This window comes from Cryptotermes secundus, unplaced genomic scaffold, assembly GCF_002891405.2.
Source record: "Cryptotermes secundus unplaced genomic scaffold, Csec_1.0 scaffold108, whole genome shotgun sequence".
In the NCBI taxonomy this organism is placed as follows: domain Eukaryota; kingdom Metazoa; phylum Arthropoda; class Insecta; order Blattodea; family Kalotermitidae; genus Cryptotermes; species Cryptotermes secundus.
Genome location: NW_019719358.1, coordinates 1,844,939 through 1,864,291, shown reverse-complemented (window position 1 = coordinate 1,864,291; position 19,353 = coordinate 1,844,939). Strand labels below are relative to the sequence as shown.

General features: G+C 40.0%; 1 protein-coding gene across 1 annotated transcript in view; it reads right to left on the bottom strand.

Annotated features, from left to right (window-relative positions):
• Positions 1-11,583, bottom strand: part of LOC111864480 (protein YIPF5) — a 48,350-nt gene extending 36,767 nt beyond the window's left edge. Inside the window, exons 1-2 of the mRNA XM_023851751.1 lie at positions 11,515-11,583; positions 9,810-9,944 (exon numbers count right to left, since the gene is read on the bottom strand). Of these exons, the coding sequence (XP_023707519.1) occupies positions 9,810-9,944; positions 11,515-11,583 (204 nt within the window). The remainder of the gene's footprint in view (positions 1-9,809; positions 9,945-11,514) is intronic.
• Positions 11,584-19,353: the final 7,770 nt, after the last annotated feature.

Sequence of the window (19,353 nt, the reverse complement as noted above, 5' to 3'; positions counted from 1 at the left end):
TGAACAGTAAGGAGTTTTTACTTGAGAAATATATTTAGGAATAAATGTCTTGTGAGAGTCACGCTGTCTCCACAATGCTGATTACGAACGAATATAACTCCAGGCTCACATCCGGCTTAACGCGAACAAAGGGATTATTTGAAAGAAGACAACACTGTGTTGTGGATAAGTGCGTGAATCCGTACACAGTAGCAGCAAAAGGCCGGTGGTATCAAAATACTTCTACTGAAGCCTACATAATCTTTTCACGAGGTCACACAGTAAGGTCTACATTCTTACCAAAGTCGCAAAAAAAAAAAAAACAAGCTTCAACGATGATATTCCGTGCAGTAACTTTCAGGTTGGTTAACTACGTATAAGAAACTCGCTACTCGTTGGGCTAGAGAAAGAATTCCCTTCTTTTCATGCTTACCCGAAGTCTCAATACATGCTCTCGACTGGCCGGAACTGAAAACCAGTATCAATCAGTTTTATTCGGTACATAACCTCACTACTTATTTAAGATCCATGCTGTTACCACTTCATGTAAGCCTAGGTCTACTAGATGCCTTCAAAGCTATCCCTGTAACAGGCCGCGGAGGCCCAAAGGGTTGTCAGACGTCTAGGCTCCCACATTTTCTAGACAATTGGCCCACAGATGGCGATGAGGTTGTCAGCCTTACGCGCCGGCTCAGTGGCCGTAGTGCGGCTGGAAGGATTAGGTCAATTGAAAAATCCAACTCATCGGTGATCGAAACTGCGACCTTCCGGCTTGTAGCATAGTGCCCCCACTAGGTGTCGTCCCTTCTAATAATTTTACTGCAATTTCACATCTTCCACAAGCGCGCTTCATGTACTGCCCAGCTCAGATACAGACCTGACTGGACCTGAACGTCCCAGCAGTATCACACATTCTGAAGTTTGTCACTGCGTTCAGTTTCTGGCGTCCTACAGGTTTATCTCTCGTAGGTCCAAATATTCTCCACAGCACCATAGTTCAAACACCATCCATCTATATCCTTATTTTTATGTCGTGTTACGCAATTCTTCCAAGGGCCTTTACGAAATTTCGTAACATGATAGTCTTTTACAACGTGAAGCTGCTAACCTCGCCCCACTCCGAAAGACAACTTCTTTTACGTTGTCCACGACCACTCTACAATACACAGTGAATTCTGTTTATTGGGATCATTTCGGGAAACAGATTAATCGATAACAATAAGCGATGAAACAAAAATGCAGCTCTTCACTGTTGATTATTGACGCAGAGCGGAAATGTGTGCATTAAAGGATGGAAATTGACGGAAAGTAATCAATAAATGAAGCAATATAAAATATTCCATCTTGACTGTACACCATTTTTTCGGGAAAGTATTCAATAAAAATGAAACTCTCATTATACTTCTGGTAACCAATAAAAACATTAATAACAAATAAAGAAAATACTAAAATCAAGAATTAGACAAATCCTTCTAAATTTGATAGTCTACTGTTTCTTCTGAGGCCATTAATGAAACATTCATATTCACGTCGAAGCACAAGAACAACCCGGGATCGTACGTAATCACTTCTACTGCACATGCGTCAAGACCGAGATAAGGCAGAAAAGCGATAATAAATACCAAAGTGTAATATTTGAGGCTTTCACGGCGGTGACTATGAAGAAAGCAGTCTTCTGGGATTTGGCACCGTGTATATGTGGTGTTAACCGACGTTTCGGAGGAACATATCGCCTCCATCTTCAGGGTAGAAGAAAAAATATAAGAATTCTGCAAGCGAAGAGACCGTGAGAACCGGTAAAAGCAGACTACCCTGAAGATTGAGGCGATACGTTCCTCCGAAACGTCGGTTAACACCACATATACACGGTACCAAATCCCAGAAGACTGCTTTCTTCAAATACCAAAGTGCTTATTAGATTAAGCATCGTTTTATCTATGATACGTCTGAATGAGAATTCACAAATGCAAAAACATTACACAAATGACAAAGTTACCTCTGATTACAATAGTAAGCGCCCACTGTATTCGCAGTTACCCTGCTAATATTGACACCGTGTCATCCATCCGCGAACTGAAGTAAGTTATTTTATGAAAACCGGAAGATATTGTATAAATCCCTCTCGTACAGGGCGTTATTTTGCTGCTCTCTCAATGTTGTACCTTCAGCCATTTCACTGGTATAAGGCGAATAGCGAGAACAGCAGGAAACCCGCTGTACCGAGACGTTGTGTCCTATGTTTGTAGAGCAAACAAATGAAGATTCAACCACTATCAGCGCCACAGTATATTGGATCCTCCTGAAACATGAAGAGCTGGACACCTGATTGGCTAACGCAGCTCCAAGGCAAGCGCATGGTCAATTCTATTGTACCGCTGTAGAGACGGTAGAGACAGAGTAGAATACGGCAACAACAAAACGTTCAGATGAGAAAATTTGCGAACAGTGCGGTTTCAAGAATTCGGTAAACAAAGCCGACAATGGTCGGCCTCTCCACTGCTTCGTGACTGGGTTACAGCAGCTTTAGTTCTCCAGTTTGTAGACATGAGTTCAGGGTATGAATGGCTTTTCCAGCTAGGAAAGTGGCTTACTGCAGGATACTGCGGACGTTTTCAAGTTATTCTCGTGTTATTGAATTGTTCAATGTTGTTTCCCTTTAATGTTAATCACAACGGAATGAATATAACTGAGTTCAGAGAACCGTTAAATCAAATATTCATTGTGGATGACTCATACAGTTACACGTGAAGGTCATAACAGCTGTTGCATGAATGAAGTTATGTCAGTCCGACATCCATTAAAAAAGTCGTCATGTCTATGTCAAAGATTGTGGTACCAGAGTGTTCAGTATTAAACATTCATTCTTATGTGTTTCAAGGTGTTGTTTCAACTGCATAAGTTATATAGTCAATTTATACGTGAAATACGAGTGTATTGGCTTAGGAAGGAGACCAATGACAAGCTCTTGTGTTCTCGGTAATGTACCATAAACGGCATGAAATATTTTGACCAGCTGAACGACTATTTCATATCTGAGCATCCTGTTGTATTGAGTTCACTTATAGTCTATTGTTTCCGTCTATAATGCAACAATTAACAACACTGAGTCACACTTAATCCATACAGTGGTCGTTATGTGTATAAAATATTATTAAAATTATTAGAATATATATGCATTATCACAATGCTACATATTTCGGCCATAAAAGGCCATCTTCAGGCAACACTTTTATAAGCAGTCTAATGCACTGCGCACTAACCGAATATTCTTTTTGTTGCGTCATTGGTGTTTCTTTCTTCATATCTTTTTCTTGAATTGCGGCTGTTTCTCGCCAATGTATAACATTTATTTAATTAATATAATTCTCATTTTAATGCCTGGTTGTATTGCCTTATGTATCTAAGTGTTGTATTTGTGCCTATCAAGTGTCCCTTTGCGTTCTCTTTATTGATTTTGGTGTGGTTGTTCTCACTTATATATCTTTTTATGTATCGAGTGTGCTGCTACCTATCGTAAAGTTCGTGTACTGTTTGAAATATACGGCTGTGTACTTCGATGTATCATTCATATGTAAATTGTTTCTTCTAATTTTGTAAGTGTTGTATTTTTCTAGGACGTTTAAATGTCTGCCCTTCCTTCCTGTCCTTAGTTTCTAAAGAAGAGTGTGTTCTACGAATTTAGTTATAGATATACAGTATATTTGTAATGGAATAAAGTGGCGTGTGAAAAAGTAAGGGTACATCTTAAGCCTGTAAACACATTTATTACTGGTGCTGAAAGTTCTAAGGCATTATCTTCGACCACCAAGGCTGCAACATACAATAGCTACTGCTTCTAGTCCCTCCTTTTATAACTAGCTGTACTACCTACCGACCTCGTGGTATTTAGAGAGATCAGTTAAGCAATTATTTACTCGCAGATTAACGAGCACGGTGGGGAAAGAATATAACAATTTGTATAAAACAGGCAAACAATTTAATTAGACCATGTAGGTAACAGTTTACACATCTCATTTCCGGTACGTTTACACTGTTAGATACAACATTAATTTATTTTTGTAAACAAATAAATTCAGCCCCGTAAACATGCCCAATTGACCGTTGCTTTAGACAGCGTTGCCCTGTAAACCTGACCGCCAGCTGAAACTAACAACTGGGAACTGCGTCCTCCAGTGAAGTACACATGCACTCCTCAGTATTTTCCTCACATCAGTGGTCTTCAGCTTAAGCTGTTCTGTCCAGCTGGTGTTCCACCCGATAATTTTAAGGGGCGAATATGTGATGACCTTCAGTTTATACGATGTGTCAGAAATGTTAATAAATGAAGGTTCATAACACTCACAGAGAAGAGAAGAACTAATTCTCGAAACGTCTGTTATACCAAACACATCACACACAATACTAAATGCCCAGTATTATTGGTGTGCAATTTTATTAAGTTTGATGTGAGAATATACGACAACAAAATTTAGACAGAACACAAATACCGTAGTACTTCGGATATATGACGCATTGTTTCACATATATTTTCCTCTTTACAAATTTGGGTGCGTCTTATATTCGAGTAACGTGCAACTTTCTAATTTTTTCCCTAAACCCATATTAAAAAACTGGTTGCGTCTTAAAATTGAGGGCTTATTATATTCGAAGTAATACGATATATGTCACATCAATTAATTACATCTAACCCTTGACCTGTACAGCTAAGGTAAATGCACATCTATGTCTTTAAATATAGAGTCATAACTGCACAGTTGCAAAGCTAATAACATTGTATAAAATCAAAATCAAAGTGCCTTGTATTTCGTTCAAGATAAAATATACTCAAATGTTTCAAGTAGCCAAAATTTTGTAGATGTCAATGATACACGTTCTTCGTTGAGTATCAAGGTTTGAAGAAAACATATAAAACTACGATTCCAGCTTCATATAAAATAAGGGTTAGCGTCATGTGCTGAAAAGCTGGAGGGAAACATCGTATACGGTCTCACTTTACAGAGCCGCCCTTTTTATTTAGCACAGTGGCTGAAGCTAATGGACTTTCCGCTATATGCTGGGTTGTGTTCATGCAAATTCTCTCTACTTTATATAAAATTCTAAATTAAAAAAAAAAAGCCATCAGTAAGGCACAAGACACAGGGATGTATTCATTCGGCTTGTGTACGTATGTATTTCGGCGTGTCTGCGAGTGTGCATGTGTGTAAGGAAAATATGATAAAGCAAAACAAACAAATATAATTTTGATACAGAAAGCATTCCGTTATAATGAACCCTTAGTTTCAAAACTGCAGATGTCAACGTTTTGGAGGACTAGAAGGTTTCATTCTGAATTTGTGGAGTCGGGCTGGAATCCCTAAACTTCTGCGTTTCTGAATATTCACCGCATAAAAATGGTACCTGACAGCGTCACAGAGTGGCCGCCAACATGCGGCTTCCTTCTCATAAGCCGAGACAAAGGCGAAAACTGACAACTGAAAAAGGATAAAATGTCAAACGAAAGAAACTTTTCTTTTAATCTCATTTCAACATTTGTTAGTAAAACTTTCCTAACAATACAAACGAAAATTCAATGTTCTAGTTTCCCGCATACAGACATCCGTCACGTCGTGTTACAATATCAAAATGAAATAGAATTCGTTTGAAGTCAAAACACGTGTTTCTGTAAGGTTACTAAGGCATGTGTCACGTGTTAATATACCCCTTCATCGCTGGAATATTTCTCAAGATAATCTGTATTGAGTTGATGAAACTGCTTACGTCTAATACGGGAGCTATTCGGAAAGTAACCTTTGATGAGCTATTAACAAAATAACCAATGAGAAAAGAAAACTATTATACGCAAAAATATGTACATTGTTAAGCTATATCTCAAAGCAGTCACTGCCGGAAATGAGGCACTTGGATCGGGGAACAAGTTTTTGTATGTCTGCGTCAAAGAAGTCTGCCACCTGTGAGTTCAGCCACGTTTCGACACCTTCCAGCAACTCACCACTATTGTTGAAGCGGTGTGCAGGTGGTAGTCGTTCGGATCGAGATCAGGACTGTAAGGTTAGTGGTCAAACAACTCCCAGTCGAAATGTTCCAGCAGTGCTCGAGTGTGAGCAGCTTTATGAGGACGTGCACTGTCGTGGAGGGGCATCACACCGAATGTCAACATTCCATGTCTTTTGTTCAGAATGGCCTTACGTAGTTCTTTTAGTGTTTCGCAATATAGTTCTGACGTTATCTTGGTTCCTTGTTGCATGAATTAAACAGATGTCATCAGCTTTCTAGCAGAAGTTCGTTTAAAATTTTAAGGTTTGTTTGTTGAATGTGTGTGCATCCACTGATTTGACTGCTCCTTGGTTTCAATATTCATATATGAAACCCAGGTTTCATCACCTGTTACTAGTACAATGTGATTGACAACTTCATCGTCATCTTTGCGGTATCACTCTTAAAAAGTCAACCCCCAAGCCATTATCTGCGTTTTGTGCGCACCCAACATTTTCGGAACCCATCTTGCATAAAACTTGTGATAGCGTAGCCTGACTATGATAATCTCATAGAGAACAGTGTGTGGAATTTGTGGAAATACATATGAAACTTCTGAAATTGTGAAGTGCCGACTTTCACATATTTTTTGGTCAACACTTTGAACAAAATCATCACTCACTACAGATGTCCGACTTTTTCTCTCTTCATCGTCAATATCTTTTCTCCCATCTTTGAACATCCAACACTGCTGTATTACAGTTCCTTCACTCAATACATTTTGGCCGCAACCCACGCACAATCCCGTGATCTTTTTCTTGCTTCAAATTCTACAAAAAAAAACTACGTTAACAAAGCGGCATACGTTTTCACATTTATAAAGTAATGAACTTATGACAGAAACGTACAAATCGCATCGACATGTTTCGATTAAAACTGCCATAATCGATGAGAATGACTCGATGTCGAACACTTAGTACAGAATTTCTGCCAACAGACGACATCAAGTAGTGTATGTAGCTGTTCAGAAGAAATAATAGATTTTCACGTCATTTACGCCTGTGGTCGTTTGAAAGTTATCTGTGATTGCACTGTGGATTTTCCGTGCAAGTCTATTTACCCAAGGGTAACGTTGACCTTTCTCACAGGGAGTCCAGTGACGGGGTTTGGTAGTCAAAGGGCTAAAAATTACATGACGGAAGCTTAATCAAGTGAATAGGTAATGCAGACTTCCTTATCACAATCACTTTGTATGACATGCTCTTCATGACACAGAGGGTTTCATTGGGATAATGACAACATGTTGAAATTACAAACTTGACTTCGTCTGGTAAGTCTGATATGAAAAATGCCTCATTCATTCTGAATAACGAAAGTCAGTATCCATAACATATTACTGTTCAACATCAAAGGAAGCAGACTGCCCACAGCCACTCGAGGATGAGTCCATGGCGCTCTGCTTCAGATAAAACATACCACAAAGCAAAACCCTACGCAATCGATTTAAATTCTCTCATTTAATGGTAAGTAATTAAAAGCAACACAGAAGGGGAATAAACTAAAATGATATACTCAAGCTGAAAACAATTCTGCTGACGTCTTTGTATTAATGTCTTCTTGGAAAGGAGAATTTGTAACAATACAAGTTGTATTTTATATGTGCAAGGAAGAAGGAAGGGCTGTTGGAAGGCAACAGGGCGAACAAACTCAGTCTTTTGTTTGACCGTAACAATTGTTCACCCAAGACAACAAAAGAAAGAACTAGGAAACTCCATTTGTTCCGTCATGTGAAGAGCGAATACAGTGACATCTACAGCAAAAATGTTCAACTTTGTCTTTGGTTAGATTCTGACCTATGAGGTAAGAGGAATAAAAACCTACAACAAAAATATGATGACGAGATTTCTTTGTTAGAGGATATAAAACTACTGGGTACAGAACTTCACTAAGGAGGCCGTAGTACTATTCCTAACACAATGCAATCATCAAGACTGAAAAATGAATAATCACAGAAATGTATATGCAAGAAGAAAAAAACATGTAATTCTAGGAATAAGTTATTAAGGCTGCTACATGTTCGTCAAGTATTTCAGTTAATATTGTGACGTATAGACTCACTGCTAGGCAACGACAGCGTAAGCACATTAACACGGGCAAAAATAGGGCGTCTATTGAAAGGCAACGGATCGCTAAACACACCTCCTTAGCAACAGAGGCTGTGTTTTCTGCAAGTGCCGTGCAAAGTGGTTATAAGGAAATGTTCGGCAATATAGAACGGTAGTCGGAAGTGAAGGGTCGAGCTTCGAGACGCCATCCTGCCAAGATATGAGCTTGGGAGCAGAGTAATTGAATTTAGTCGAGTCTTCGGAATTGGCAGCTGCATAATAACGGCAAAAAATGAATTAGGGTGCTAAAAGAAGACTTCATATGTGATTTCAAGTTACAGTGAAACGGTTGTAAATCCGTTGCCAGGATACGGCTAGTGAAGTCTGAGAGCCCTAGTGTGTGTGTATCGGTGAACTGTAAAGTGTGCAGATTAGCGATAGCGCTGTATTGTGTGTAGTTCCGAGTGGTGTGTATAAAGTGTCAATAAATCCAATCACTCAATCCGGAACCCGTCTATAAGACACGCAAAAACCTATCCTAAATCGTGACAATATGATATGACTACGAACTACATCGCAAAAACTGAACTTATAGTGCCCTAAAATCTTTTCAGGCGATCAGCCATATTAACGTTGAGTTAAAAACCAACGTTTCAGAGCTCTCCGCCTAAATACGTATATTTAATACCCATGCACTACGATTCTAGAGAGACAGGCAGCATGTTCTGCAGAAATATTGGTATCCACCTGCAACGCTACAAGGTGCCATAACCCAGAAGGTCACAATCTGAACAGTCACCGCCGTGAAAAGGCAGTAACTCATAACAACGAACGCGTAAAGCGGCTCACAGCTGGCTCGACAAATGTGGCAAGCATTTCGCTGATGATGAAGAGGTTGAAACAAAGGTGCGGAAGTGGCTGAGACAATCCAAAAACTTCTGTGCTGCGGATTTCGACGCACTGGTAAAGCTTTGGGATAAGTGTATCAATGTTGGTGGAGGATATGTCGAGAAATAAATGTTTTTCCTCAGGTTCCAATATCACATGATTTACGTTTCGTGACCTATATACTGACTCTCAATCGTGTGTACTGGTTCTTTATTTACTCGTACATGGTAAGACCAGCAGCAACGGATCAGTTGCGCAATGAGCTCAGTAACACTACTATTGTTTATGACGCGTCTGATGATGGTATAAACCACTGAAACATGTAGCGCAGTAGTAACACTTTAATAAACATAAATTACTGAAAATAAAAATTTGTGACTGACGGATATACCACATATTAGTGATACATATAATATGACGCCCAATATACGAATGAGAACATGTACTCGTATTAGAACCTGAATATGAGAGACAACAGTTGGTGACGTAAGAACAATTAGATCACAAAGACAGGTCAACGGCCGCGCCATAGCTCAAGCGGTTAGTCGCTGGCTTCCCACCGCGGCGGCCCGGGTTCGATCCCTGCTCTGGTCAAGTGGGATTTGTGGTGGACAAAGTGGCGCTGGGCCGGGTTTCCTCCAAGTACTTCGGTTTCCCCTGCCCATCTTCATTCCACCAAATTCTCAATCATCATAATCACCCGGAGCAGGCTACAATAGGCCAATCAGTGGCCGCCGTGCTGAGTGGACCCAGTTGGACTCCACCCCTTACTAAGGGAATAAAAAAATGAAGACAGATCCACGGAAGGATACTCTTCATCGTCATTATCGTCAAACCCACATCATCACTATCGTGAATACTCACCAGCAGAAGGAAGGCGCCAAGAGCAAGGCAGAAGACAAGCGGGCCAGCCAAGTCGGTGTCCTGCAGAATGGATGCATCAGTTGTACGAAAGGGGTTCAGAACAGCCAGCGTCTGCAAGAAGACAATAAGGCACGCCTACGTTATCAGACCAAAGGACTGCATAGAAGTGACATCTATCATTCTCACTCCATAATATCACAGCAATATCAGCATCTGTCATGGCTATTAAGTTGGACACCACATACAGTGACAGAGCGTTTCGGAAACTGAACCCATTTTCGTCATTAGGTGTAAGGACGGAAAAGAATCCTATTGATCTGGGCGTATTTCAAAGAGCTAAAGATAAGGGGTAATGAATTTTTATTCCCTTACAACTGAGGACGGAAATGAATCCGTTTTCTGAAAAAATTGTGATTATCAATACACCTCAGATAATGGACAGTGACAAATATATCCAGGCACTGATAATCGTGAATCACCGATGCGTATGGTAGGAAACACCAATTTCATAAAAATTAGCACAGTAATTAAAAACATATTAGGATATACGACAGCTGCGTTGATATCACAACAATTTCTCATATGTAAAAAAGAGTGTGAAGGACATACTCCTTCCAAACTAATTTGTTTTCGGATTTCGAGACCTAATTACCCTTGACGTTAATCTATTGCAGAAAAATGACTGTCTCTCAGTCACACAGCACAGAGTCAATTATTAATTTCCTTTTTAATTTTAAATGTACCCAAGATTGAAAATGGTTTCAAATAAATTATGTAAATATCAGTGATGGCTAAATTTTAAATGTTGGCAATCGCGTTCAGCAGTTAAGTGGTACCTGTCAAGCTACAATCGTCAGTATATGTTACCGGTACACAGCCGTGTGACTTCCTGTGCCATCTCTTATCACACTCTTCAGACAGTTCACAAGCAAGACGTCACGTGACTCCACTATCGGTGTTTCAGTGACGTCGCTGCCGCTGACGGGGAGCGGATGTTACGTTATGTCTTCTAACACACAGAAAATAAGGTAACAGTACTTATGCATGCTGACCACTTTAGACTATTTTCCTTATTAAAAAGAATATAAGTAAGCTTACGAAACAACCTTGCTCTGTGAGTGTGTCCATATGTGTATCCCCACTTCGAACGCCTCAACCAATTTCTATTAAACTTGGTAGGTATATCATGGCGCCTGAGCCAATGTCAGCAACGTAATCCATAAATCATCCCTGCCAGTAACACCAACATTACAAACTCCAAAACTCCAAACTTTCTGAGGCAGAACTTAATATGATCTACAATAAACTTGCTACGTACGTGTATATCATGCCACACGAAGCCATCTAAAAGGAGTACTTCAATAATTCCTCCCATCAATAATATAAATATTTAAGTTTTTGAAATGCATAAAAAAAAACTTTTAATATTGCTTGAATGCCTGTACCAATCTTCATAAAACTTGAATTTATTTTATGCCGTCTGAGCCTATTTCACAAGCACCATCGCACAAACATCATCACTATAAGACAACACAACAGAAGAGTTTTACTTCTTCATACAACGGTATACAATTCAAAGTTACAACGTCATCTCCGGGGTAGATCCCAGGAGTTCTTCATAAAAATTCCCCGCATTTGTCGTCACTGTTACACTGTTACCAACCGCCCATATGTATACATATTACTGTCCTTTATACGAATGTACTATGTGTTTGCAAGACGGTAACCTGTAACGCTTCCTTTCCACGTCTGCAAGCTCTAGGTGCCCTAGCATGGCGAACTGCAATAGCTGAAACAACAGCCCTCTAATTGCCTTCTAACAGTTTTACAACGAAGCTGTTTTGACAGGAATGTATACTTTTAATAAGCAGGGGTTTATTAAAAGTGTGTAACATAAAAATTGGTAAATATCAACATTTCAGCAGGATTACAATTTATATTAAAAGAGCTAGGATGTCTAATTGATACTTTAGCTAGTAAACTACTAGTAAAGCACAATAGACCACTGTAGGTCGCGGTGCAAGGGCTGAGAAGGCCCATCCCTTATACATTCAAACTACTAGTATAAAGCAACATCTATAACTCTTGGTTTCGGAAATGAATACCAAAATATATTTCACTCACAATATCATAAACATGAAACATGTATCGATTAAAAAATAACACGATCTTACCACGCCCTAGCGTAGTTGGTTAAGGCACTATACTACAAGCCGGAAGGTCGCGGGTTCGATCCCCGAAGAGGTCACTGCATTTTTCAATTGACATAATCCTACTAGTCGCACTATGGACCTGGGGTCGACTCAAGTTCTTAACAGAAATACGTACCAGGCATCTTCCTGGGGGTAAAGGGCGGCCGGCGCATAAAGCTGACAGTACTTTCACCTGTGAGCCGATTTTCTAAAAAATGTGGGAGCCTCAAAGTCTCACAATTTTATGGGCCTCGATGGCCTGTTACAGAGATAGTTTTACCTTTTTCAGTATGATCACAAATTTATGTCCAAAATACGTTATTACTCCGCATATAAGACGCTCTCAAATTTAACACGCATCCAGGTTCAGAATGTGGGTTCTAGGAAAACTTTTAGAAAGGTACACATTGCTCGAATTTAAAACGCACCTCAATTTTTCAACGGAAAATTATGTGCAAAATATGCGTCTTATATTCAGAGTAATATGGTAATTCATTTTTCCATTCCTTTCCCAGCACCGAAACTTCAGCAAGGATACAAGAAGAAGGAATCCTTGTTAAAAGAGCCGTCAGCTCTGAGAATATAGCGTCACGCGCTAGAACTGGCAGGTATCTGCCGGTCACAAACACAACCCAGCAAACGGTACGGAAACGAGTAGGGTCTGAAAAGAGAGGGGGGAATGACGTCATGGCTAAGTCGCAGAGTGATGCCATATCCTTCTCATTCTAACCTGTCAGTGTTAGAATATATGTGGGAACAATTTAGATGCTCATTTCAAGTGTGCTTTGCAGTTATTGAGAGAAAGCTGTCATGTGCAGGTAAGGAAAGTTATATTATAGGTTCATCCATCGTTTCTGTACAGTTCAAAATTACACTCTGAATTAGAACCACACAATAGGTCTTTAAGACATGGGCCAGTTATTGTTTAAATATTACATCTATCTTCTGTGTACTCAATGTCGCAGCTTTGGAAACCCAGGTAATGTCTTATGAAATGGCTGAACTTCAGCTTCTGTATGTAAGAATGAGTGGCTGACTAGCTAACTTACAAATTACATGGGACTAAGTCCTTGAGAAGCCATCAGTCACTCAGTTGTTCAAGAATTTCCCAACGTTTTATGGAACCAGATGTTGGTTACAGTATTCACAAAAGCCCACCACTGGTCCCTAGCTTAAACCAGATTAATCCAGTCAATGACATACCAGTCGATTTCTCCAGCATTCACTTTAATATTATCCTCCAACTTACGTCTAGGTATTCATAGTGGTCCCTTTCATTCTAGCTTTCCCACCGAAACTCTGTATACATTCCTATATAGACGACTATCCATGGCTCTAACAGCAATTGTGGACCCTCGCAACTTTTTCAGTCTCCTACAGTCGCTAAGACACCTTGGACGCGGGATCAGCCCATCGCAAGGCCGCTACCTGCACACGGGACAACACAAACACAGGATAAAAGCAGACATCCATCCATGCCTCGAGTGGGATTCGAAACCACGATCGCAGTGTTCGCGCAGGAAAGACGGTTCATGCATTAGAACACATGGCCATTGTGATCGGCCTACGTTTATGATACTGAAATATATTCTCATGTATCAGAAAAAAAAATATTTAGGCTAACAAAAATTAAAAGAAAGCCGGAAAACTTATTTGGGAAAGATGTCCGCAGAGCTGCGTTTATTTCAGTCATGTGTGTTCGTCTGTTTGTTAGAAAATTACAATAATAAAATTACGAAACAGATTTCGATTAATATTTGCACGATAAACTTAAAATAAAATTAATTAAGAAATTTTGATTTCGAATTCCTTTGATTTATTTCAACATCCAATCGAACTTTCGTAAGGGCCCGCTTGACACAACGCTATCAGCCGCGGCCAGCATATCAACGTTATTGTCAAAAGTATCGAAGTCCACTTTGTACCATAAATGGATTCACTTTTCGAGTCATACTCTGATTCGTACATGCTAAAATATTTCCAGATTACGTCATTGCACTTGTCAATTGAACTAACCCTTCCAGCCGCATTGTTGCCGTGGCGTCGACTCAGCCTCTAACAGAAATGAGTACCAGGAATCTTCCTGGGGATAAAGGACGGCCTGTCGGTGCGTAAGGCTGTCAACCTCACCGCCATCTGTGAGCCGATTGTCTAGAAAATGTTGGATCCTCGACGTCTCACAACCTTATGGGCCTCCACGGCCCGTTACAGGGAGACTTTACCTTTAACATGGCCAGCGATGCAAATGTTTGGGATAATTCCAGCCAAATGTAAAGCAGACTGCTTTTTTCTTATGTTATCTAACGGAGTAATCAATATTGAGACAAAATAGTGTAGAATGTTGTTGGAATTTGTAATAATATAAATTATACGTCATAATAATTCATAATTTTTATTGGCCTTGCTATATGAATAAAAGCGCCGGTTACGGTAGCCGAGCGGTCTAAGGCATGCACTGTCTTCGCTCGCTCGGAAGCCGGGATCGTGGGTTCGAATCCCACTCAGGGCATGGATGTTTGTGTGCGTTTTTCTGTGTTTGTCTACAGGTAGAGGCCTTGAGACGAGCTGATCACTCGCCCAAGGAGTCCTACCGAATGTGTAAGATCTAGTAAACCGAAGTGAAACGGAGAGTTTCATGGAGGTAGGCCTAGGCCCATAATTGGGGCTGTAGCGCCACAGAAAAAAAAAATATGAATAAAAGTAGTAAGTTAGTCTGAGAAAATCTTTTTCCAGAATAGGATTTAAATAAAAAAAGAAAGACAAATGATGCTATTCAGGATATTACCCTCGCTCTGGTGTTCATTTAACGTAACTACGATGCGTTCGAACGTAATAAGATTTATAAAAACGTCAGAAAACGAAAACTCGTGATATTAGGCCCCACTACAATTCCAATCATATATTTCCCCCGACCCCCAAACGTCACGCTGTCAAGAGTGTGAAGAGGTGAGGATCCGTGAGGGGAAAGAAGGTGGTTTTTTTTTCCCCTCGTAGCTATAAGTGAAAGCAAGCGTTCACGTTAGGCTAGGTTGGGTTTCATTAGGTTCAGTTGGTTAAACTTCTGCCTTTCCGATTACAGAGTCAGGAGTCTAATCCGCAAAGACGTCCTTCTTTTGGACGTGAGAACTGACAGACGCGGAACAAGAAATCTGAAGGAAATCACTACCAGGAAAAGTCCAATATCTTACGAGCAGACGATTGGTAATCTAGTAATGGGTTCAGGACAAAAAAAGAAAAAATTTAGCCTAAAAAGGGGAAGATATATGCAGGAAATCCAAATGTGTTCGTAACTGCATGAATTCGATGTAAGTAATTGATTTGGAGATTTAGTTTAAAGGACATAATTTTAAATATTTGTCTTCTGCGATATAATATCGTGTAGTCCCTGGAAAGTCAACAAAATTTCCAGACGTACACATCGCAAGAAACCAGCATACAGAGGCGGCAAACAGATCTTCACTTGAAGTCTTGTCTCATGCTTGTTTCTTCCTTGGCTTAATCGTCAAACCTGAATATGGAGGTGCGTTCCTTCGAAACGTCAGTTGACTATATGGAGTTCTGTCCCAGAAGACAAACCCTCCATAGCCAACGCAGTATGTACCTCAAATCCTAAAACATAATTTTAGTGCACACTCAGAATACGTTGTAGGTAAATACAAATAAAACTGTACATATTTTCAAAGTGTTTAGTAATACGTAAAGATCTCCAATTCATTTTCTGTTGTCAGTGTTTAAAATAAATACTGTTTTAAGGAGACATAAATTCAAAATTTTTAAACTCGAAACATCTTCTTCTGATGACGAATTCTGATACGGAAGATTTTACTGAAAGGTACTCAGAAAATAAGTTGCATGGATTTTATTCGTCTAACATGAAGACCGTTGGAACTGAAACATCAACATCAATACCGAATTTGCAATACGAAATATATTGTAAGAAAATTTTTTCTGAACGAGCAAAATTTTATGCCTCTGAAACAATCTACATCAAAACTACAACACTCTAACTACAAAAGTTCCGGAATCCCAGTTATATTTAAACTATAGCAATAAACTTGATAGAATGGCATAATGCATCAAGCGATTCTTTTAGGAAATTGTTTCATCAAATGTGAACAGTAAAATGCAGACTCAAGAATATTTTCTCCTGCAGTTCGTTGCTTCCGTCTTCTGCCACTATTCATATCTTCCATCGGACATAATCCTGAGCTACATTCATCCATATTTACCCCCCATTCTCAAAATGTACCTCTCTAAAATAGATTCTAATAATATCATCAAATTTCCTTCAAAGATTTCCAAGTGGCTTCCCCACTAAAATTATGTATGAATTCCTTGTCTCTTCCATGCCCAGTTAAAAAACGTGTTATCAAGGTATAAATATTTAACAATATGGTCTACGCTTTGTTCTATAAAAATTTCTCGAGATATTTTATAAAATTCATTTTTAGCGCAAAGAAATCTGGCAGAGAACGTAACTACACACATTCACCTTCAGTAATTATTACATTCGGCAGATATATTTTCTCTTCTTACTCTCACTTTTGGAGCTTGTTTCCACTTTGGAGCATAGGGTTGTTTTCTCAGTTTCCTGATCATGTTACAGACGGTAGGACTCCTTGAACGGGTGATAAGCTCGTCGCAAGGCCTCTACCTAAACACACGACAACATAAACATACACACACCAAATATTTATTTCCTGAGTGGGATTCAAACTCACGTGCCAGCGAAGACAGCACGTGCCTTAGACCGCTAGGCTACCGTGACCGGCATTCCGTAAATAGCTCGCTGCCAGCACATCTGACATACAGGCTTTTCTACAACGGTACCATTCAGTCTCTTCCAACTAGCATTCAAATAGGCCTACACTTCAGCTGGCAGTTTAATGTTTTGCTTAGTTTCTGTCGGGTATCAAAGCGGCATCGCAACACACCTATAATGTTCGATACCTTCTGCTGAATTCATCTCGCAATAAAATATCGAAACTGCTCACTATTCTCTGATGTAATAATTATTTCGTACCATCTGTTGTCAAGTTTGATATTACCGTGATCCAACTAACGAGAATAGTGCATAAGCTGCTAGGTGCGAGCTGTCAAGCTAAGAATAACGTCATAAAACATATAAATTTACAAAAAATATGTAGGCATAGACGAAGTAGTCCACGTGGTTAATTAATTACGACGGCTTGAAATATAGGCGTAGCTCCATGCATTCCGAAACTTGTGGATCCACACCTCATGGAAAACGCATACCAGAAGCGTGGGCCTCAGAGCACGGCACGAGGAGATAGAGAAGGAATGATTTCCTGCACCAGGCATCCAGCCTGTAACAGGCCACGGCAGTGATTTAGCTAACCTGGTTCATAATAAACACATTTAAATTTATTAATGTAAGCACACATATGTGAAGTTTGTCTTAATGCAACAAAACCATTGCATTCTAAAAAGCACTCTGACATCAGTGATCAACAACCCAAACTGTTCGTAAAAATTTAATAAAATTAATATTTTTAAATTTTAAAGATTTATGCTGATACAATAATTTACGTGTACTTTGCAGAAAGAAGTGACCTGGATATTACGTGACAGATAACTCACTCCACGGACGTGAGTCATACTTCAGAGGCAAGCAGTTGCTCAGCCACATAAAAATTCCCAGCATTTTATGGAAAGAGAAGGTTCATTGCCGTGTTCACAAGAGCCCTCCACTGGTCCTATCATGAGCTGAATGAGTATATTCCATCCGCGCATTCTACGTATTTCTCTAAGAGCCATTTTAATATTATCCTCCATCGAACTAGGTCTTCCTAGTGGTTTCATTCCTCCTGGATTTCCCACCAAAATCTTAGATGCATTCTTTTTCTTCCGTTTCTTCACCTTCTTTTTCTTCTCCTCCTCCTACCTCCGCCCCTCACCATGCGTACTCCATGTCCCGTCCATTGAACTCTACTTGTCTTCATAATTATAATTATATTTGGCGAATACAATGAGTTATAAAGCTCTTCATTATGCAGTTTTGTTCAGTCTGCCACTATTTCAACCGTCTTCTGTCCAAATATTCTCTTCAGCAGCCTGCCCTCGAAGACCATGAGTCTACGTTCTTTCCTTAATGTCCGAGAACATGGTTCACATCCCAAAAGAAATCTGAAGGCAAAATTAAACTCCTGTATATTTTAATTTTTAATTTTGTAGACAATAGACGGTCGGTCACGGTAGCTGAGCGGTCTAAGGTACTGTCTTCGTTCGCTCGGAAGTCTGGATCGTGGGTTCGAATCCCACTAAGGGCATTGATGCTTAGTGTGTGCGTGCGTGCGTGCGCCCGCTTTCTTCTGTGTTTGTGTGTGCCTTACGATGAACTGATCACCCGCCCAAGGAGTCCTACCGAATGTCTAAGATCTAGTAAACCGAAGTGAAACGGAGAGTTTCATGGAGGGAGGCCAAGGTCCCAATTGGGACTGTAGCGCCAAAGAAAGAAAAAGAAAAGACAGCAGAAGAAAAGACAAGAAGTTCGGAATTAAGAGGTAACGATCATTGCTATAATTTACTCTGCTCTTAATTGTCTCATGAATCAGATTTTGATTTGGTCCTCTCGTTCTCGAGTATCCAAACTTTGCCACATTTCCGAAGGATCTACTGCATATCTCTGTGTCATAATTTTGCCTGCATTCCGGTGACGAGACATCAACATGTACTTAGTTTTCTATGCGTTCATGAGGCTGATTAGCGCAGTCGGTATAGCGACTAGCTACGGACTGGACGATCAAGTCCCGGTAGGGTCAAGAATTTCGCGTCGTCCAGACCGGCTTTGCGGTTCGCCCAATCTCCTATCCAATGGGTACCGGGGGCTCTTCCCTCACGGTAAAGCGGCCGGGGGGTTAAGCTGACCACTCATGTCCAACTAGTACCGAGGTTAAGAAAACATAGATCTATACATTCACTCCTCCATACACCTTCATGGCGTAGGGCTTAATTAGTTAAGCACGGGGACAACTTTAACTTTTTTACGTCTAGATCAACACTTGACCGATGGAGTAAAAGAATAAATGCTGAATTCAAGATTGACCTTCAAGAAACTGAGCATGAGAAGCTAGTGAGACTACGTACTGATGTATACAGACGGATTTCCTTGCTTAAACATGCTGCATCTTTAAGTTCTTGTAAGAAGGACTGAGTTTCGTGACTTACATACTCGTAGTTATTTGTAATAATAACACACGCAGTCACAGGAGCAAGAAACAACACAAAGCACAATAATACACGATAGTGAAAGAGTGCTCTAACAGAAGAGGATAGATGTGACTCGCGTAGTGAGATACGACGTAGGGAAGAGAAAAATTCCTGAACAATTT